Raw genomic sequence first — 20,978 nt, 5'->3', positions numbered from 1 at the left:
AAATTCCGAGAGCCGTAACGTCCTTATTTTTCCGTCGATTAAGTGGTATAAGGGATTATTTTTTGCGGGATAAGCTGTAGTTTTTAATAATACCATTTTGGTGTAAATGTGACGGTTTGATCACTTTTTATTTCATTTTTTGTGGGAGATTAGGTGAACAAAAAATAGAGATTCTAGCGTTTACAATTTTTTTTTTTTTACGGCGTTCACCGTGCGGGTTAAATAATCATATATTGTGATAGTTCAGACTTTTACGGACGCGGCGATACCAATTATGTTTATTTATTTAATTTTTTACTATGCTCTAGGGGGAAAATGGGAAAAGGGGGGTATTTGAACTTTTAATATTTTATTTTTTTTTACACAAAAAAAAACTACTTTATTTAACTCATTTTTACATTTTTTATTAGTCCCCCTAGGGGACTTCAACCAGCGATCGTTAGATCGCTTGCACGATATACTGCAATACTAATGTATTGCAGTATATCGTGATTCTGACAGTCTCCTATGAAGCCCTGCCGGAGGCAGAGATTCATAGGAGTACTAAGATGGCGGACCTGGGGGACTTCGTCAGACCCCCAGGCAGCCGTGTGAACCAACGGCTCCCCCCGATCTCGCCGCGGTGGGGCCGTTGAGAAGTTACAGGGGGTCGCCCCCCTGTTTTTAGTAATTTAAATGCTGCGATCTCTATTGAACGCGGCATTTAACGGGTTAAACAAGCGGGATCGCGCTAAAGCGCGATCCCACTCGTAACCCGGAAGTGTCGGCTGTAACACACAGCCGACACACTCGCTCTATGGAGCGGACTCAGCCCGTGAGCCCGCTCCATATTACCCCACCCGGCGTGCGCTGTATATATACGGCGGATGTCGGGAAGGGGTTGCCTAAGTTTCATGGCACCCACGTAGGTGTAAACAACATGTCCTATGATCTTTCCTTATGTTCAAAAACATCAGCCATGTTTATTGCAACACACATAACAGGATCATAGAGGGAAAGGATAGGTTAGTACTGTTTTTTTTCTTAATTTATCTCATTTGCAGTCATTGAAAAAAAAGGTCAGAACCCTGGATAACCCTTTTAAATATTTACTAAACGCTCTCAAATGTAGATTGATAAGATATAGCCATGTATGTAATTTGGTGTCTGTATCTCGCTTCAAGAAGTACAGATTAAGAGATAATGGGTTACTGGAACACGATCAATATCATTAACTTGCTAAGTCCCTGCTTAAAAAACCTCTTCAAGTGCCAGGGGGCATATATAGAGGCTATTCCCCCTCTGTGTACCACTCTATCATGGGGTATGCTTCTCTGCAGGCCTGACTACTTGGAAAAAGGAATAGTCCTGTTTCTATGTAGTCAGGCTGTAGGCATTATTCTATGTATCCTGATTCATGTAATATACTTAACCTGCCGCGCTCCTTCCCTGCTGGACTGAGTGTAGTGGTGAGGCTGGTGGGGACATCGGTCAGCACATATGCCAAGAAGACGGCCTTCCAACCAGTCAGTGTGTGCATCTATTCAACCAATTAGAGCTTTGTTTTCCTAGCGTCCTGACCTCTGTGACAGGAATTAGTTAATCTAACCTGGCAGCAATATTACCCACGTTGCTGGATTTTACCCACTGCCATATAGACTATATTTTGTTACTGAATTCTGTGACTCCTTCCATTTTTTTTAAGCCAGACTACATTTCATAATCTACGATCTGACATGTAATTGCATGGTCAAGTAAACTGCGCCTTTTATCACTAGTTGGATTTAGCCAGTCTTAGAAAATATGTGATTGTTCTAAAAAATCGATATGGCGATTTGTTTGGGGGAATCTCTGCTGCTCAGGCATGTGATTATTTTAACTATAAGAGGTAAAAGACTGCAAAGCCCGTCATGTATTTTTGTGCTGATCAAGGTCAAAAAAGAATTTAATTTTTTACTTTTTATTTTGCATTTCAGAAAAGCAAACATACATGTGATTGCATTAATAACATCAAGTCTTGTACAAAATACATTATGAGCATGAGCGCAGGAGATTGGTTTTCTTTTCTGACATTATGATCAACAAAGAATCACCCTTCTACCCACTTCCCACCCCTATTCCTGCAAATACCTAAATAGGAAAAAAATGCAGTTAAGAAAAATAAGAGATCACGGGACATCTGACAAACATGCGACACAGAAATAATGGATCTTCAATTTCTCCAAGAAGTCCGCAAGATATAAATTTAAATAAAGTACCATGTGGTGTATCTAAAAGGACCATGGTCAGCTTAACTTCTTTCCCCATATACTCACTGCTCCTTCAGGAGAGTCAAGTTCAGTCATTTGTTATTTCACTAGTGCTTTTAACCTTTTTATCTTGTTACCTTAATGTTTCTCCCTTTCCTAGAATAAATTACTTAGTAATCTTATTACTGACTTGGCTTAGAGGCATTAGTTTAGCTAACCCCAAAAAATACGTATGCAAGGTTTCAAAGCACACAGACTCCTTCGTCCGGCAAGTCTTTTTAAAAACTAAGAAGATAGAAGAAGCTTACTTACTATAGGTAGAATATTTCAATGAAAATATACCGTATTAGAAAACTGTCCATCACCATTTACCATGTGCTCTAGATTGCTGCCATCGTTGCCCACAGAAGGAATGTTGAAATGGCATTTTCAGATATCAACAAGTTCTATATAAAACAAAATGATAAGTTGCCAAGAGTTCAGCAGTATTTGCTGGTCTATCCTGGAGACTACATGGCATTTACTTGTTTTTTATTGAAACAGGGAGCAAAGTTACCAAAGAGGGAGAAAAAAAACAACCCCTCCAATGTAAGCAGCTATGGATTAAACATAATAAATAGTTTTTGGTAGAAACCCCACTTTAGAAAAAGTACTTGCCTCACATACACTCTTTCTTACCGGATATGAAGAGATTACATATGATATGTTTCTACTTTACTTTTAGAAAAAAATGATTGATATTTGGAGGTAAAGATTTGCTGCAGTAATTACTATAAACTTTCCGCTTGCTAAGTAGTAGATTAGCAAAGTCTTTCTCCTTTCTAAGCTCCAGCAGCACAGACACCCATGTGCTGTACATTCATGCAACTGACGGAAAAGCTCCAGCAGCAGACAAAGCCCTGTGCTCTGTCTACTAGGCTTCCATATTCAGTAGGAAGCCTCACTGTGCTGCTTTAATTGTAATAAAAAGGAACTTTGCAGCAAGGATTTCCTGCTGGATATGGATACCTAAGACAAAGAGCACTGTCAGAGTTTTTTTTTTACTCAGTTGCTGAAGTGTGCAGTACGGGTGTTTGTGCTGCTGGGACTTAGAAAGGAGGAGAACTTTACCAATCTATTACATTGTAAACTAAAAGCTTATGGTAAGCACTTTAGCATATGATTTTTCATTTGTACCTGGGGTACACTTTAAACTATTTCTAATCAAACAAAACCACAGTTGTCATTTTTCCCCTCCTCGATCCCCATGTCTGCAGTCTGCATGCTTGCATCTTCAAATACAAATGGTTCAATCTGTTCCGGTTTCTGTTTTACCGCCAACACTGTAAGTCAAAGAAAAAGTTTTGTTTATATGTCAATATACCTGTTACCGCTCAGCTTATTAAGACAAAAATAAAAAATAAAATTGTGACACAAAAATCTCATATTCATGATAGTTGAGCGCTATGAAGTGTCAATGCAGAAAGAATACATTGATTCTGACATCCAATGGAAATTAGTCAAAGTAAAGATCTTTTATAAGTCTTTAGATTCATTTAAGATATTGAAGTGAAACTCCACCTGATTAATAATGGCTTTGTAGTAAACAAGTTTAGCACTTTAACCCAGGGCTGCACCATCCTTGAGGCGAGGTAAGCCTCTTGCCTCAGGCGACAGCCTGCTACCACTCGGAGGGGGCCGTCAGCGGTGCCACTGAAACCAACTGCCGCCACCCCTCCTGCACTATAATTGTATCTGCGTCTATAGGATGCAGACACAATTAAAAGGATCACTAGCACTGGCAGGGAACATTAGTTCCTTACCCTGCCATTAAGCACCTTTCAATGACGCAGGCGGCTTGCATCGTTCAGCATTAGCAGACTTGCTGGAGGACGGCACGGGAATGGGATCAGGTGAGTATGTAAATTTTTTTTGTTTTTTTTCAGTGAACAGTGTAAGTGGCATTATCTACAGGGGGCTCTATCTACAGGGGGCTCTAGGAGGATCAGTATCTACAGGGGGCTCTATGAGGGGCAGTAATTACAGGGGGCTCTATGGGGAGCAGTATCTACAGGAGGCTGTATGGGGAGCAGTATCTACAGGAGGCTCTATGGGGAGCAGTATCTACAGGAGGCTCTATGTAGGGCACTATCTACAGGGGCTCTATGTAGGGCACTATCTACAGGGGGCTCTATGAGGGGCACTATCTACATGGGGCTCTATGCTTGTACTATCTACAGGTTGATCTATGTAAGGCACTATCTACAGGTGGCACTATGGGGAGCAGTATCTACAAGGGGCTCTATGGGAAGCAGTATCTACAGAAGGCTATATGGGGGCACTATCTACAGGGGGCTCTATGGGGGCACTATCTACAGGGGACTCTATGGGGGCACTATCTACAGGGGGTGCTGTGTGTGTGTGTGTGTGTGTGTGTGAAACACGGTGTATGGTGCTATTATAAGTAGAGGTGCAGTGTATCATGCTATTATATTTAGGGGCATAGTGTGTGACATCATGAGAATTTTATCTTCGTATGTAGAAGCGGAAATGTTTGAAAAGTGAGAAGCCACCTGAGTGACAAACTGCAGAAATGAGCCGTGGCTGGGAGAAATCCTCAGAGTTCTGGGCCGGATGGAGAAGAAAAGAGAAAAAGAATGACTAGAATCTGAGAAGATGAGAAGACATTCCCTGTGAGTCACTCAATGTAAATGTTTATTCTGCCTCTAATAAGTACTGTAGTCACGGCATGATCTTGAGTATGATGATGGAGGGTATGATATATTTTTTTGTGAAACAGCAACTCCCAGCACATCCTTACCATTGTTTGGGCCATGCTGGGAGCTGTAGTTTTACGCCGTACAAACCTAGATGGCAGGGGTTAAACTGAATTTGCAAATGATCTATTTAGCTATATTGTGCTGGTGCTGTAAATGTGTACTGACCCGTTTTTGTGCTGGTACTATATATATATATATATATATATATATATATATACATACCACTTCCCACCTGTGTAATCTCCCTCTATGTAGCATTTTGGTTTATCTGCGTCCTGTTGGGAAGTGGTGTGTGAACCTGCCCTTATGAGTAAGTATGGCCTGTTCAGTGATTTTAAATTAATATAGTTATTTTTCAGTGATTCGTTTGTAATAGGAGTGTGGGGACTTGCAATACGATGGGGACCCTTGACGCTGGTTGCGAGCTTGCGTATTTTGGTCAAAATATCAAATAATACCTCATGTTTCTCTTTGACATTTATAGTTTATCATGGATATCTGTCATGAACAAATACACAGTAAACAGTGAGGTCCCTGTTCTTCCCAAACCTATGTCCCTACCTACTTGTACGACCCGACCTAAAGAATGGCGCACAACTGGGTGGCATTCCCTATACTGGTACAAGTGAAACCGACAAACAGATAAGACAGAGACAGTACGAAATAACAAAGGGTAACCTGGGAAGTACACGGAGGGAGAGGCAGGGCAATTGCGCCGCTGACAAGTCCGGGTGCAAAAGGCGGAGTCAGGCAGGCAGGGTCAAACCGGGAGAGTGCGGAAAACACAGAAGTCAAAGAAAAGTCAGGAGTCCAGCCAAGGTTAGGTCACAAGAAGTCAAAAAGCAAGTCGCTTAGGGGAGTCTGAAACAAGGGAAAGCACCAGGCAAGGAAACTCTAATTACAGACAAAGGCCAACTATCCCTGGCTGAACTAAATAAGGAGAGGGCGGGAGCTCAGGAACATCAACCAGGCTTTGATTGGCCTGACGTTCCAGATTTCCTATTGGCTGCAGACTGCCTCAGTCTGCCAGGCCGGGCGACGCCCAAGCGAGTAACTCTCGTTGTCCTGGAGACAGAGGGAGTCACAGGCAGAGAGTACGTGACAATATCTTTTCAGGATGAAGCTGGGCCTTGTAGTGCTGGGGGAGAATAGTGTGTTAGTATATTGTGTGGTACATTTGGATGGTATTGGGCAGCTCACCGGGTCTAATAGTATGGCCGTGACTAATATGCTGTATGCCAGCATGGTGCACTACATGTAACCATGTCACTGACACACTTTTAAAAGCTATATCATTGTGCAATGTTAATACTAAGCAGCCACCCCCTCATGAATAGTAGGCGTGAGTGTGTCTGTTCATCAGTATATTGCACCTGTGTAATCTCCCTCTATGGAGCATTTTGGTTTATCTGTGTGTACCTGCCCTTATCAGTAAGTATGGCCTGTTCAGTGATTTTATATGATTACAATTCTTTTTCAGTGATTTGTTGGTACTATATATATGTATTGAGCTTGGTTCTGGTGCTGTATTTATGTACTAAGCTTGGTTCTGGGGCTGTATTTATGTAGTGAGCTTTGTTCTGGTACTGTATATATGTATTGAGCTTTGTTCTGGTGCTGTATTTATGTACTGAGCTTGGTTCTGGTGCTGTATATATGTTAGAGGTCCAGCACATGATATGATATGAAAAAATACAAAACAGTTTATTTAACAGTTATGATTAAGAACTAAGAAGTTCGAACCGCGTAGGCGTTCTCTCCCTGGGATTTTTAACTTCTTGTTTTAGTTTTTAATTTTTTTTTTAATATCATATCATGTGCTGGACCCCTAACTTTGTTCCCAGGATTTCTACCTTCTCCCTATGTAGCTCTCTTGCCCGTGCACCGATCAAATATGGAATGTGGCGTCCTTACTTCAAATGAGAGGTGAGCGGACCAATTTCCTTTGTATATTTTCTACTTGCTGTATATATGTGCTTATCTTGGTTCTAGTGCTGCATTTATGTACTGAACCTAGTTCTGGTACCATATTTAGTAATGTGCTTCTTCCAGAGCACACAGTGAATATTCATGCCTATGATGCTGAAAGTGCACAAATAGGTCTATAATGAATGAGTGTAATATAGTGAGTGCAGGTAGATATATGTAATTTATCTGCATGTATACACTGCAGATTTTATGCAGATGTTAAACGGATTATCATAACATGTGAACATAAAAATGCTATATATTTTTTCTTTACTATCTGTCCTCTATCACCCTATAGGACGTGTGGGGCCGCTGTTTCACTGTTCGCCTCAGGCACCAGAAAGGCTAGCTGCACCCCCAAATACTTAATTGAGATGCATATGTTTACCAAGCTACATTGAAATTCATGCAAACCCATATAGGTCTGATACTGAGAGATTTCTACAGCTGTATCCAGTGTAGACAATCCTCCGAGTTAGGCTCTGTTCACATTACGTTTTTGCCCTACGTTTAGCGTGTATCCTTTCGACCTCAGTTGGGCTGGTATACAATGCATTCGGAAAGTCTTCATGACCCTTTGAATTTTTTTACATTTTGTTATGTTGAGGCCTTGTGCTAAAATAAAAAAAAATTCAAGTTTTTCCCCATCATTCTGCACTCAATACCCCATAATGACAAAGTGAAAACAGAATGTTCGTGATCTTTGCTAATTTACTGAAAAGGAAAAATGAAAATATTGCATTGACATTAGTATTCAGACTCTTTACTCAGTACTTATTTGAAGAACCTTTGTCAGCGACAACAGCCTCCAGTCTTCTTGGGTATGATGCCACAAAGTTTGCACACCTGGATTTGGGGGTTTTCTGCCATTCTTCTCTACAGATCCTTTCAAGCTCTGTCAGGTTGGATGGGGACCGTGGGTGGACAGCCATTTGCAGCTCTTTCCAGAGATGTTCAATAGGGTTCAAGTCAGGGCTCTGGCTGGGCCACTCAAGGAAATTCACAGAGTTGTCCCGAAGCCACTCCTGTGTTGTCTTGGCTGTGTGCTTAGGGTCATTGTCTTGTTGGAAGGTGAACCTTCGGCCCAGGGCACTCTGGATCAGGTTTTCATAAAGAATATGTCTGTACTTTTCTCCATTCATCTTTCCTTCAACCCTGACCAGTCTATCACAGTTGCTAAAAAAAACAAACCCCACAGCATGATGCTGCCACAACCATGTGTAGCGTCCAACGGGGTTGTGGAACCACTGGGCTACTCTGCCGTAACGAAGTAGCTGCTGGCCAGACAGGTGTAAGAGAGTCCTTGGTAGATGGCGCCGGATAACTGGAAGCAGGACTCAGGACTGGTCACAGACACTGGACACAGGACTGGTCACAGACACTGGACACAGGACTGGTCACAGACACTGGACACAGGACTGGTCACAGACACTGGACTCAGGACTGGTCACAGACACTGGACTCAGGACTGGTCACAGACACTGGACTCAGGACTGGTCACAGACACTGGACTCAGGACTGGTCACAGACACTGGACTCAGGACTGGTCACAGACACTGGACTCAGGACTGGTCAGACACTGGACTCAGGACTGGTCACAGACACTGGACTCAGTATACGGAACCTTCGCAGGCTAACACTGGGTTAGTAACAACATTGATCAGGCACTGGGAAGGTGGGCAGGGTTCCTTATGTACTCCAGGGTATGCAGTATAGGCAATATTCCTGGTGCGTGCGCTTGCCCTTAAAGAAACAGCCAGGCTCACGTACGGGCCCAGAGGCAGAGCGCACCAGCGTCCGAGAGAAGGATGCAGAGGACGCCAGTGGTTATTTTGCACAGGCTGACGGCCACTGGAGCGGGGGAGGCCCGTAAGGATGGTATTGAGCAGGTGATGAGCAGTGCCAAGTTTCCGCCGGACACGACGCTTAGAATTGAGGCCAAAAAGTTAAATATTGGTATCATCAGAACACAGAATCTTGTTTCTCACAGTCCGAGTTCTTTAGGTGCTTTTTTGCCAACTCCAAGCAGACTTTCACGTGTCTTTTACTGAGGAGAGTCTCCATTTTGGCCACTCTGCCATAAAGCCCAGATTGGTGGAGTTCTGCAGTGATGGTTGACCTTATGGAAGTTTCTCCCATCTGCACATGGGATCTTTGGAGCTCAGCCAAAGTGACCATTGGGTTCTTGGTCACCTTTCATAGGCCCTTCTCCCCCAATAACTTAGTTTGGTGGGGCAGCCAGCTCTAGTAAGAGTCCTGGTTGTTCCAAACTTCTTCCATTTAAGAATTATGGAGGCCACTGTGCTCTTGGGCACTTTCAGTGCAGCAGAATTTGTTTTCTACCCTTCTCCAGATCTGTGCCTCCACACAATCCGGTCTCTGTGCTCTACAGGAAGTTCTTTCCTCCTCATGGCTTGGTTTTTGCTCTGATACGCATTGTCAGCTGTGAGACCTTACATAGACAGGAGTCTGTCTTTCCAAATAATGTCCAATCAAATTAATTTAACACAGATGGACTCCAATCAAGGTGTAGAAACATTTGAAAGATCATCTAAAACAATAGGAGGCCTCCATAGCTAAATTTCAAGTGTCATAGCAAAAGGGTCTGAACACTTATGTCAATGCAATATTTTAGTTTTTCCCTTTCAATAAATTTTCAAGATTTCTAACATTCTGTTTTCACTTTATTGGGGATTGAGTGCAGATGGGGAAAACGGGAATTTTTTTTTTTCTTAGCACAAGGCCTCAAAATAACAAAATGAGAAAAACGTGAAACGTCTGAAAACTTTCCGAATACACTGTACATCAGTCTAACTTTTTTAATTCCCTATCCTAGGGTTCAATGCATACCACGAGGATTACGGGTGAGATTGCACCCCACATTGTTTTCAGAAGATATTACTTACTGCAATGACTTTGAGAAAATAATCAATAAATGTTCACTTGATTTAATGCTGCTCACTATTGATCATCTACAAAAGGAAATTAAAAAAATTAAAAAGAAGGTGACGGCTATTGAGCAACTGCTCAAGGATTCAACTAAAGAAGACGAGTTTGTGGTCCTAAAAGATTCCATAAATATTGTTTTATCTGCATATCGAATTGATATAGAGGAAAATAAATGAAATAAGTTCTTGCGGAACAGCGAGGTTTATTTATTGAAACGAGTTTATCAATGGCAGGAGACCTCAACGTCAGGTTTCAATGTTTTTGACGGAATCAATAGCGCAGTCGACTGCGCTATTGATTTAGTCAACACAATGGAACCCTGTCACAACGGTGACAAACGTAAACCTTTAAAAACATTTCCGTCACCATTGATATCAATGGTTTCCATTTGCCTTTCCGTTGAGGGGTTAACCCGACGAAAACCTCCGACAGAACCCCTCAACGGAAGGGCAAGGCTGATGTAAACAGGTACTAATATTATCATTAAATGTATCTCGCCCTTTCCCTTTTAGACTATGAGATCAAGCAGATAAATATAATTTTTCTCTGTGGATTTAAAAGAGTAATGTAGATAGGATAGCGTGATTACATACGGACTGATCAGCCATGACATTCAAATATAGTGAATTAAACTCATGGATGGTATTGTGTCATAGGGCTCTTGGGATCATTGTAATCAATCTCAGACACCTGTGATAATTAGTTTTCCAGGTGTGCCCAATCAAAGGAAAACTACTTAAGAAGGATGTTCCACATTATTAAGCAGGCCACAGGTTTCAAGCAATATGGCAATATGGGAAAGAAAAAAGATCTCTCTGCTGCCGAAAAGCGTGAAATAGTGCAATACCTTGGACAAGGTATGAAAACATTGGATATTTCAAGAAAACGTAAGCGTCATCATCATACTGTGGAAAGATTTGTGGCTGATTCAGAGCACAGACGGGTTAGTTCAGAAAAAGGCATAATGAGAAAGGTTTCTGCCAGACAAATTAATAGGATTAGGAGAGCAGCTGCTAAAATGCCATTGCAAAGCAGCAAACAGGTATTTGAAGCCGCTGGTGCCTCTGGAGTCCCGCGAAGCTCAAGGTGTAGGATCCTCCAGAGGTTTGCAAGTGTGCATAAAGCTATTATTCGGCCACCAATAAACAATGCTCACAAGCAGAAACGGTTCCAGTGGGCTCAGAAATACATGAAGACGAACTTTCAAACCGTGTTGTTTACTGATGAGTGCCGTGCAACCCTGGATGGTCCAGATGAATGGAGTAGTGGATGGTTGGTGAATGGCCACCATGTCCCAACAAGGCTGCAACGTCAGCAAGGAGGTGGCGGAGTCATGTTTTGGGCTGGAATCATAGGGAGAGAGATGGTAGGCCCCTTTAGGGTCCCTGACGGTGTGAAAATGACCTCTGCAAAGTACATAGAGTTTATGACTGACCACTTTCTTCCGTGGTACAAAAAGAAGAACCGTGCCTTCTGTAGCAAAATTATCTCCATACATGACAATGCACCATCTCATGCTGCAAAGAATACCTCTGTGTCATTGGCTGCTATGGGCATAAAAGGAGAGAAACTCATGGTGTGGCCCCCATGTTCCCCTGACCTCAACCCTATTGAGAACCTTTGGAGCATCCTCAAGCAAAATATCTATGAGGGTGGGAGGCAATTCACATCAAAACAGAAGCTCTGGAAGGATATTCTGACATCCTGCAAAGATATTCAAGCAGAAACTGTCCAAATACTCAAAAATTAAATGGATGCAAGAATTGTGAAGGTGATATCAAAGAAGGGGTCCTATGTTAACATGTAACTTGGCCTGTTAAGTTTTTTTTTATTGAAAGAGCTTTTGATTTCTGTAAATATGACCTCCTGATGCTGCAAATTCAACAAATTACCATTTTAGTTCTCTTTACAACCTTTAAAATGTTTTGATCTCTGTTGTGCATAATAAATGTGAATAAGTGATATGAAATAGAAAAATATAATATGTGTAATAAAAATGTAGTCATGAATACTTCAGTCTTTTCACTATGCAATTTTTCATTTAGATAAAGAGAATCAGTGGAGGTACAGTTAATTAGTATGGAGTCCAGGCTGTTTAGTTCACAGAGGATTGCCTAGATTGGATTGTAGCAAAATCTAAGCATCAAGTTTGTACGGGTTTTCTGCCTCTGGATGTAAACAAGAATGGGGCAGATTTACTAATACGTTTGAGACAGTGTAAACTAAGGCAGGGCAGTCAGAAGATGCATCAAATTTATCATAGTGGTGCATGCTGTATAATACATTTGGCGCATCTAGCTAGACATGTTAGACACTTTTCTCTTCATTACACCACCAATTTGAGCTAGAATTCTGGTGCATTTTGATTAGAAAATTTACCCAAATGTCTCTATTCACGCACAATAAACAGAGATCTTAAAAATGATAAATTGAAACACAAAAAGGAGTGAAAAATTTGCACAAGGTTTCATTACAATGATTAAGCTTTATTTAGATAGAACCACACGTTCATTTGGAATCGTAATTCTTGTTCACCTTTTTCACAACATTAGAAGATTTTACTGAGCAGTGTAAAAGTAAGGTTTTTGTAATGTATTTTATCTTTGCTGTAACATAGTCACACAGTAGGGTTGAAAAAACACATATAGCTCTACCTATTTTCCTGCGATGTTGATTCAGAGGAAGGCAAAAACTTATGAGGCAGAAGTAAATTTTACTCATTTAGGGGAAAACAAATACTCTTTTAGGGGGGTTTCACACACAGCCTTATTTTTTTTTTTGGAGGGGCAGCATAATGTGCATGACAAGTTCCCTTTAAGCTCCATCTTTTCGCACCCTGCATTATAAGCACATGGCAGGAAGGGGTTAGGAAACTTTATCCCTGTGAATTCCACTTCACATTTCATCTTCCTCTCAGAATACAGTAGAGAAGAAAAAGTTCAATAAATTAGCGTTTTACTCATCACCCTTCACAATATCTCCCTCATTCCCTTTCAAAGGGCGAACACCTTTTTATTATTTATATAGCTGAAGAACATTTTAGTGTTTAATGCCTTTATCTGTTATATACACAATTTATTATTTTCTTCATAGCTTCTTTACTGCCTTCCTTTTTTAAACATTGTTACTTAGTCATGGCACAAATATATTCACAATAACAAAAACTACAGGAAGACTTACTTTCTGTTTCTGTAGAACCTGATATATCAAATATTTTGTCGACATATTTTGATTTCTTACATGCTTTCTTTATGTATTTTATTTCTGAAATAGAAAAAGTATAAAAAAAATAGAATTAGAATTACCGGTAATTCGGTTTCTAAGAAACCCTGCATGACAGCACCACAGGAGGACAGCGCTCCACTTCTATTAGGTACAGAAAACACACAAGAGGTTAAGTAGCCCCTCCCCAGTGTATTTGAAATAACCACATGGCATAGTGATTCAACATATTCATTACTTCATAATCATATTGATAAAATTATATAACATATATATATATATATATATATATATATATATATATATATATATATATATATATATAAATAAAAGAAAAAATCCTGCAGCACTCCGGTATGGCAAATAAAGGTGATTTATTTCAAACAGCAAAACAGGATGCAACGATTCTGTCCAACCTTAGGACCTTTTTCAGGCATGCTTGAAAAAGGTCCCAAGGTGCTAACTCGGGGGGAGGGGGGGGGGTTACGGAGGGTTTCTTAGAAACCAAATTACCAATAAGTCTAATTCTATTTATCACTACTTCTCCATGACAGCACCACAAGAGAGTTAATAAATTTTAGGGGGTATTATGATTTTGAAGACCTTTCCAGCCAAAGAAAAGATCCCCAACAGAAGCCAGATTAAGTCTGTAATGATTAATAAATGTATGGACAGAAGACCAAGTAGCTGCTTTGCAGATCTGATCTGAGGTAGCATTTCCTCTTTCAGCCCGAGATACAGACATTGCTCTAGTGGAGTGAGTATTTAAAATTTTCTAGGGGATTAAGGTGTTGGATTTGGTATATTTCGATGATCGCTATTTTAATCCAATTTGCTATAGTAGTTTTGCAAGCTTTTTTGCCTTTATTTAATCCCCAGAACTGGACAAAGAGATTCTGATCTGTCCTCCAAGAATTTGTCAACTCCAAGTATTTTAGTATGGTTTTACATACGTCCAGGGAGTGGAATTATTTTTCCTTTTTTTGACATAGGGTTTTTTTGTTAATAGAATTTCTTATGACATATAGATGGGGGTTCTCTTTTAGGCTTCCTAGATGGTTACTTATCACACTGAAACAACAATAATGGAAAGGGGAGGGGTCAGTAACTAATCCCCATACAACAATTAATCAGAAACTATATTACTGGGTTGGGGAACTTGCTAGGCTCCACCACACCAGGTTTGAAGGCAGACTTCTCGGTCCCAGACATGACAACAGTCAAATTGGAGTGATACAAACAGTCCTACCTGGGAGAATGAGGTCTTTTGTCCGGGTAACCTTTAACCTTGATCACCGTGAGCTGCGTGATGATATCTACTAATCAGTAGCGCGCTCCTCCTCTGCTAGTACCCTGGAAGCTCTGCACTTCAGCGCATTCCACGCGGACGCCGGTAACAGGGCGCCGCTATGACAATCCAGTGTCCGCAACCGGAAGTACGTCACTCATTCCACCAGAAGTGATGTAAGCGTGCGTTCCATGCCGGAACGCACGCCACAATGGAGCAGCAGTAAAGCGCTTTGCCTGGCACTCCTGCTCTGCCCCTAATATCACTGTCCATATATGGACGGTGATGTCAGGGGCAACCCCAGAGCCGGAGTCCCGGCTAGAGCGCTATTAGCGCTTTGCCTGGGACTCCTGCTCTGCCCCTGACATCATTGTCCATATATGGACAGTGATGTCAGGGGGAACCCCAGAGCCGGAGTCCCGGGTAGAGCGCTATTAGTTCCAGGACTCCGGAACAGTGGGGAAGCCCCTGACATCAATGCCCATGTATGGATAATGATGTCAGAGGCTACACCAGAGCCAGAGTCCTGGAGCAGAACCTGTACTAGCGCTCTGCTCTGGGACTCCAGCTCTGGGTAAACCCCATACATCACTGTCCATATATGGGAGGACGTCCAAACTCTTACCTTGCTTGCTAAACTATGTAAAATGTGCCATCCTGCGAATAATGTTGCCAATTTTACTACTAATTTAAGAGTATGTGGAAAGAGATAGAATTCGTACTGGCGAATCACCTTTAAGGGGAGGTAACAAGTTATCTCTACCCACCCTATAGAACTTGGTTCTCGGTCTATTCAAAAGAGTATGTGGATATTGTCTTTTTACAAATTTGTCATTCATCTCCAATCGTGTTGTCAGATGCTGACGGTCAGAGACAATCCGTTTGACCCTCAGTATTTGACTGTAAGTGAGGGATTCCATCATTCATCTCGGATGTTGACTGTCAAACTGTAAAATATTGTTACAATCAGTTGGCTTAGTGTAGAACTCCGTCACCAGTCTGTCATCAGATCTGTAGACCAACGTATCTAAAAATTGTAATGAAAAAGAAAATGATGCCATAGTGAACCTGATGTCCACATCCATAGTGTTGAGGAAAGAAAAATGCTTCCAATCATGTCTGGGTTCCAGTCCAAATTACAAAAATGTCGTCTATATATCTCAATGACCTCAGTAAATCACTGAAGTGGTGGGACACATAGACTACATGTTGCTTCAGGGACGTCATGAACATGTTGGCATATGTGGGTGCAACTTTCGATCCCATGGCGGTACCCTTCTTCTGAACAAAAAAGGAATCACGAAAAAATAAATATTTTCAGTGAGTAGAATCTTATAAAGATTACTTATTACATAAGTAATACTGTGCACTCATTAGAGTTTCCAGAATTACCCAAAGCCTCATGTACAACACATAGGCCCCTGTTGTGTTTAATGGAGGTGTATAAACTGCATACATCAAAGGATGCCAAGATGACATTATCCTCTATTTGACCTCACAAATTTTGAGCAGAAAATCTGTAGTATCTTGAATGTATGAGGCTGCTGTAAAGGATCTGCCAGGCACTACGTCTGGGTATACTCCCAGGATTAATCAGTCGACACCTGAGGCCAGACCTCTGAGACTGACACCTGCTCCCACCAATCAGGGTGGCAGGCTCAGGAGTGGGAGAGCCTATCGCGGCCTGGTCAGTCAGAGTTAGCTCCGCCCCCTGTCCATTTATACCTGCCGTTTTCTCTTCCTCCTTGCTTGTTATTCTTCTTGGATTCCTGGCCCCACTGCTGCCTTGCTCCAGCCTGCTTCTGCCGTGCTTCTGCCTTGCTTCAGTTCCGTTTATCCTGCGTTGCTCTGCCCCTGGCTTGCTTCTGCTCCGTGCTCCTGTTTGTATACCCCACTACTTCCTGATCCTGACTGGCTCATTCACCGCTCCGTTTCCTCGTGGCGTTCCGTGGGCTACTGTATTCCCTTGCGTGTTCCCTGTTTGTACTCCCTTGCACTTAGACAGCGTAGGGACCGCCGCCAAGTTCTACCCCGTCGCCTAGGGCGGGTCGTTGCAAGTAGGCAGGGACAGGGCGGTGGGTAGATTAGGGCTCACTTGTTCCCTTCACCTCCTTCCTGCCATTACATAATAACAAGCCCTTACCTAGTCTACCATTTCTTCTACGCTGACGCTATCATGGACCCCCTTGAGACCCTGACCCAGCAGATGCAGGGCCTCTCCCTACAGGTCCAGGCCCTGGCTCAGAGGGTCAATCAGTCTGACGCTGCCTTTGTAGTACCCCACACCTCACCTTTAGAACCCAACCTCAAGTTACCTGACCAGTTCTCAGGGGACCGTAAGACTTTTCTCTCCTTCCGGGAGAGTTGCAGACTTTATTTCCGCCTAAGACCTCACTCCTCAGGTTCCGAGAACCAGCGGGTGGGTATCATTATATCCCGACTCCAGGAAGGGCCCCAAGAGTGGGCCTTCTCCTTGGCTCCTGACGCCCCTGAACTTTCCTCCGTTGATCGGTTTTTCTCTGCCCTCGGTCTCATTTACGACGAGACTGACAGGACCGCCTTAGCCGAGAGTCAGCTGGTGACCTTACGTCAGGGTAGGAGACCTGTTGAGGAATACCGTTCTGATTTTAGAAAGTGGTGCGTAGCTTCTCGGTGGAACGACCCGGCCCTAAAGTGCCAGTTTAGGTTAGGATTATCTGACGCCCTGAAGGATCTGCTGGTTAGCTACCCCTCTTCTGACTCCCTAGACCAGGTTATGGCCCTAGCAGTACGACTTGACCGACGTCTCAGGGAACATCAGCTTGAACGTTTCAATGTTTTCCCCTCTGACTGCCCTGCGATTCCCCCCGAGGTCCCGTCTCCTCGCTCTTCCACGGAGGACTAGGAGGTACCTATGCAACTCGGGGCCTCCATGTCCCCTCGACAACGTAGAGAGTTTCGCAGGAAGAATGGTCTCTGCTTCTATTGTGGGGACGACAAGCATCTACTGAACACCTGTCCCAGGCGCAAGAATAAGCAGCCGGAAAACTTCCGCGCCTAAGTGATCATCGGGGAGGTCACTTGGGCGCACAGGTATTTCCCGTTAATACTAAACGCAATAAGATTTTGCTTCCCTTTCAGGTCTCGTTTGCTGGCCGGTCTGCCACTGGCAGTGCCTTCGTGGATTCGGGCTCATCTGCTAATATCATGTCTGTGGAATTTGCTATGTCTCTAAAAATGCCTTTTATTGATTTACCTTATCCTATCCCGGTAGTGGGTATCGACTCCACTCCTCTTGCTAATGGTTATTTTACTCAGCATACTCCTGTTTTTGAACTCCGTGTTGGCTCCATGCATTTGGAGCAGTGCTCTGTACTGGTGATGCAGGGATTATCGTCCGATCTGGTATTAGGTCTTCCCTGGTTGCAGCTGCATAATCCCACGTTTGATTGGAATACTGGGGATCTCACCAAATGGGGTAGTGATTGCCTGATGTCATGTCTTTCGGTTAACTCTATTTCTCCGCGGGAGGAGGTAAACACGCTTCCTGAGTTTGTTCAGGACTTCGCTGATGTGTTTTCTAAGGAGGCCTCCGAGGTGTTGCCCCCTCATAGAGATTACGATTGCGCCATCGATTTGGTGCCTGGTGCCAAGCTTCCTAAGGGGAGGATATTTAATCTTTCATGTCCTGAACGTAAAGCTATGAGGGAGTATATCCAAGAATGCCTGGCCAAGGGTTTCATTCGCCCCTCGACTTCTCCTGTAGGTGCTGGCTTCTTCTTTGTGGGGAAGAAGGATGGTGGTCTTAGGCCGTGCATTGATTATCGGAACTTGAATAAGGTCACAGTAAGGAACCAGTATCCCCTTCCTTTGATTCCGGATCTTTTTAATCAGGTTCAGGGGGCCCAATGGTTCTCTAAGTTCGATCTACGGGGGGCATATAACCTTATCCGCATCAAAGAGGGGGATGAGTGGAAAACTGCGTTCAACACGCCCGAAGGTAATTTCGAATACCTAGTCATGCCCTTTGGGTTGTGTAATGCCCCTGCCGTCTTCCAGAATTTTATTAATGAAATTCTGAGAGATTACCTGGGTAATTTTCTTGTAGTGTACCTTGATGACATACTGGTGTTTTCCAAGGACTGGTCCTCGCACGTGGAGCATGTCAGGAAGGTCCTCCAGGTCCTTCGGGAAAATAATCTGTTTGCGAAGACCGAAAAATGTGTGTTTGGGGTACAGGAGATACCATTTTTAGGTCAAATCCTCACTCCTCATGAATTCCGCATGGACACTGCCAAGGTTCAGGCTGTGGCGGAATGGGTCCAACCTGCCTCCCTGAAGGCGCTACAGTGTTTTTTGGGGTTCGCTAACTATTACAGGAGATTTATTGCCAACTTCTCGGTCGTCGCTAAGCCTCTTACGGACCTCACTCGCAAGGGTGCTGATGTCCTCCATTGGCCCCCTGAGGCCGTCCGGGCTTTTGAGACCCTCAAGAAGTGCTTTATCTCGGCCCCCGTGCTGCTTCAGCCCAACCAAAGGGAGCCATTTATTGTGGAGGTTGACGCGTCCGAGGTGGGAGTGGGGGCCGTCTTGTCCCAGGGTACCAGCTCCCTCACCCATCTCCGCCCCTGTGCTTACTTCTCTAGGAAGTTTTCGCCCACGGAGTGTAACTATGATATTGGCAACCGCGAACTTTTAGCCATTAAATGGGCTTTTGAAGAGTGGCGTCACTTCTTGGAGGGGGCCAGACACCAGGTAACGGTCCTTACTGACCACAAGAATCTGGTTTTCCTAGAATCTGCCCGGAGGCTTAATCCTAGACAAGCTCGTTGGGCACTATTCTTTACCAGATTTAATTTCTTGGTTACCTATAGGGCTGGGTCCAAAAATATTAAGGCTGATGCACTGTCACGTAGTTTCATGGCTAATCCTCCTTCTGAGAAGGATCCTGCTTGTATTTTACCCCCTGGTATAATTGTTTCTGCCACTGATTCTGACTTAGCCTCTGACATCGCGGCTGATCAAGGTTCAGCTCCCGGGAACCTCCCTGGGGACAAACTGTTTGTCCCCCTGCAATACCGGCTAAGGGTACTCAGGGAAAACCATGACTCCGCTCTATCTGGTCATCCTGGCATCTTGGGTACCAAACTCCTCATTACCAGAAACTATTGGTGGCCTGGGTTGCCTAAAGACGTTAGGGCTTACGTCGCCGCTTGTGAGGTCTGTGCTAGGTCCAAGACCCCTAGGTCCCGACCTGCGGGCTTACTACGTTCCTTGCCCATTCCCCAGAGACCTTGGACCCATATCTCCATGGATTTTATCACCGATTTGCCTCCATCTCAGGGCAAGTCGGTGGTGTGGGTGGTAGTAGACCGCTTCAGCAAGATGTGCCACTTTGTGCCCCTTAAGAAACTACCTAACGCCAAGACGTTAGCTTCTTTGTTTGTGAAACACATTCTGCGTCTCCATGGGGCCCCAGTCAATATCGTTTTGGACAGAGGGGTACAATTTGTTTCCTTATTTTGGAGAGCTTTTTGTAAAAAGTTGGAGATTGATCTATCCTTCTCCTCCGCCTTCCATCCCGAAACTAATGGCCAAACGGAAAGGACTAACCAATCCCTGGAACAATATTTAAGGTGTTTCATTTCTGACTGTCAATTTGATTGGGTCTCATTCCTTCCCCTCACCGAATTTTCCCTGAATAACCGGGTCAGTAACTCGTCAGGGGTCTCCCCGTTTTTCTGTAATTTCGGGTTTAATCCTAGGTTCTCCTCCGTTTCCCCTGGTTGTTCCAATAATCCCGAGGTAGAGGACGTTCATCGGGAACTGTGCACAGTCTGGGCCCAGGTTCAGAAGAACCTAGAGGCGTCCCAGAGCGTACAAAAGATTCAGGCTGATTGTAGACGTTCTGCTAACCCCCGGTTTGTCGCCGGGGATCTGGTGTGGTTGTCGTCGAGGAACTTGCGCCTTAAGGTCCCGTCCAGGAAGTTTGCTCCCCGATTTATTGGACCTTATAAGGTCATTGAAGTCCTCAACCCTGTATCCTTCCGACTGGAGCTGCCCCCATCCTTTCGCATACACGACGTCTTCCATGCCTCCCTCCTGAAACGCTGCTCCCCGTCCTGGTCCCCCTCGAGGAAACCTCCTGTTCCCGTTCTCACCCCTGAGGGCGTGGAATTCGAGGTGGCCAAGATTGTGGACAGTAGGATGATCCAGGGCTCCCTCCAGTACCTGGTCCATTGGAGAGGATACGGGCCGGAGGAGAGGACTTGGGTACCTGCTCGAGATGTTCACGCTGGGGTATTGATCAGGAGGTTCCACCTTCTCTTCCCCACTAAACCGGGTCCTCTTAGTAAGGCTCCGGTGGCCCCTCATAAAAGGGGGAGTACTGTAAAGGATCTGCCAGGCACTACGTCTGGGTATACTCCCAGGATTATTCAGTCGACACCTGAGGCCAGACCTCTGAGACTGACACCTGCTCCCACCAATCAGGGTGGCAGGCTCAGGAGTGGGAGAGCCTATCGCGGCCTGGTCAGTCAGAGTTAGCTCCGCCCCCTGTCCATTTATACCTGCCGTTTTCTCTTC

At 43.8% G+C, this 20,978-nt stretch overlaps 1 protein-coding gene across 5 annotated transcripts in view; it reads right to left on the bottom strand.

Annotated features, from left to right (window-relative positions):
* Positions 1-1,952: 1,952 nt before the first annotated feature.
* Positions 1,953-20,978, bottom strand: part of L3MBTL2 (L3MBTL histone methyl-lysine binding protein 2) — a 121,420-nt gene continuing 102,394 nt past the window's right edge. For 3 of the 5 annotated variants that reach the window (XM_075833533.1, XM_075833534.1, XM_075833536.1), the window contains exons 16-17: positions 13,085-13,168; positions 1,954-3,550 (exon numbers count right to left, since the gene is read on the bottom strand). In XM_075833533.1, coding sequence (XP_075689648.1) covers positions 3,432-3,550; positions 13,085-13,168 — 203 coding nt within the window. In that variant the 3' untranslated portion in view covers positions 1,954-3,431. Of the gene's footprint in view, positions 3,551-13,084; positions 13,169-13,209; positions 13,271-20,978 lie in introns of all 5 variants that reach the window. The other 2 variants (XM_075833532.1, XM_075833537.1) reach the window with 2 other exon arrangements.

Source organism: Rhinoderma darwinii, chromosome 7, assembly GCF_050947455.1.
Source record: "Rhinoderma darwinii isolate aRhiDar2 chromosome 7, aRhiDar2.hap1, whole genome shotgun sequence".
Taxonomy (NCBI): Eukaryota; Metazoa; Chordata; class Amphibia; order Anura; family Rhinodermatidae; genus Rhinoderma; species Rhinoderma darwinii.
Note: the sequence above shows the minus strand (reverse complement) of the source record. Positions and strands in the feature narration are given on the sequence as shown.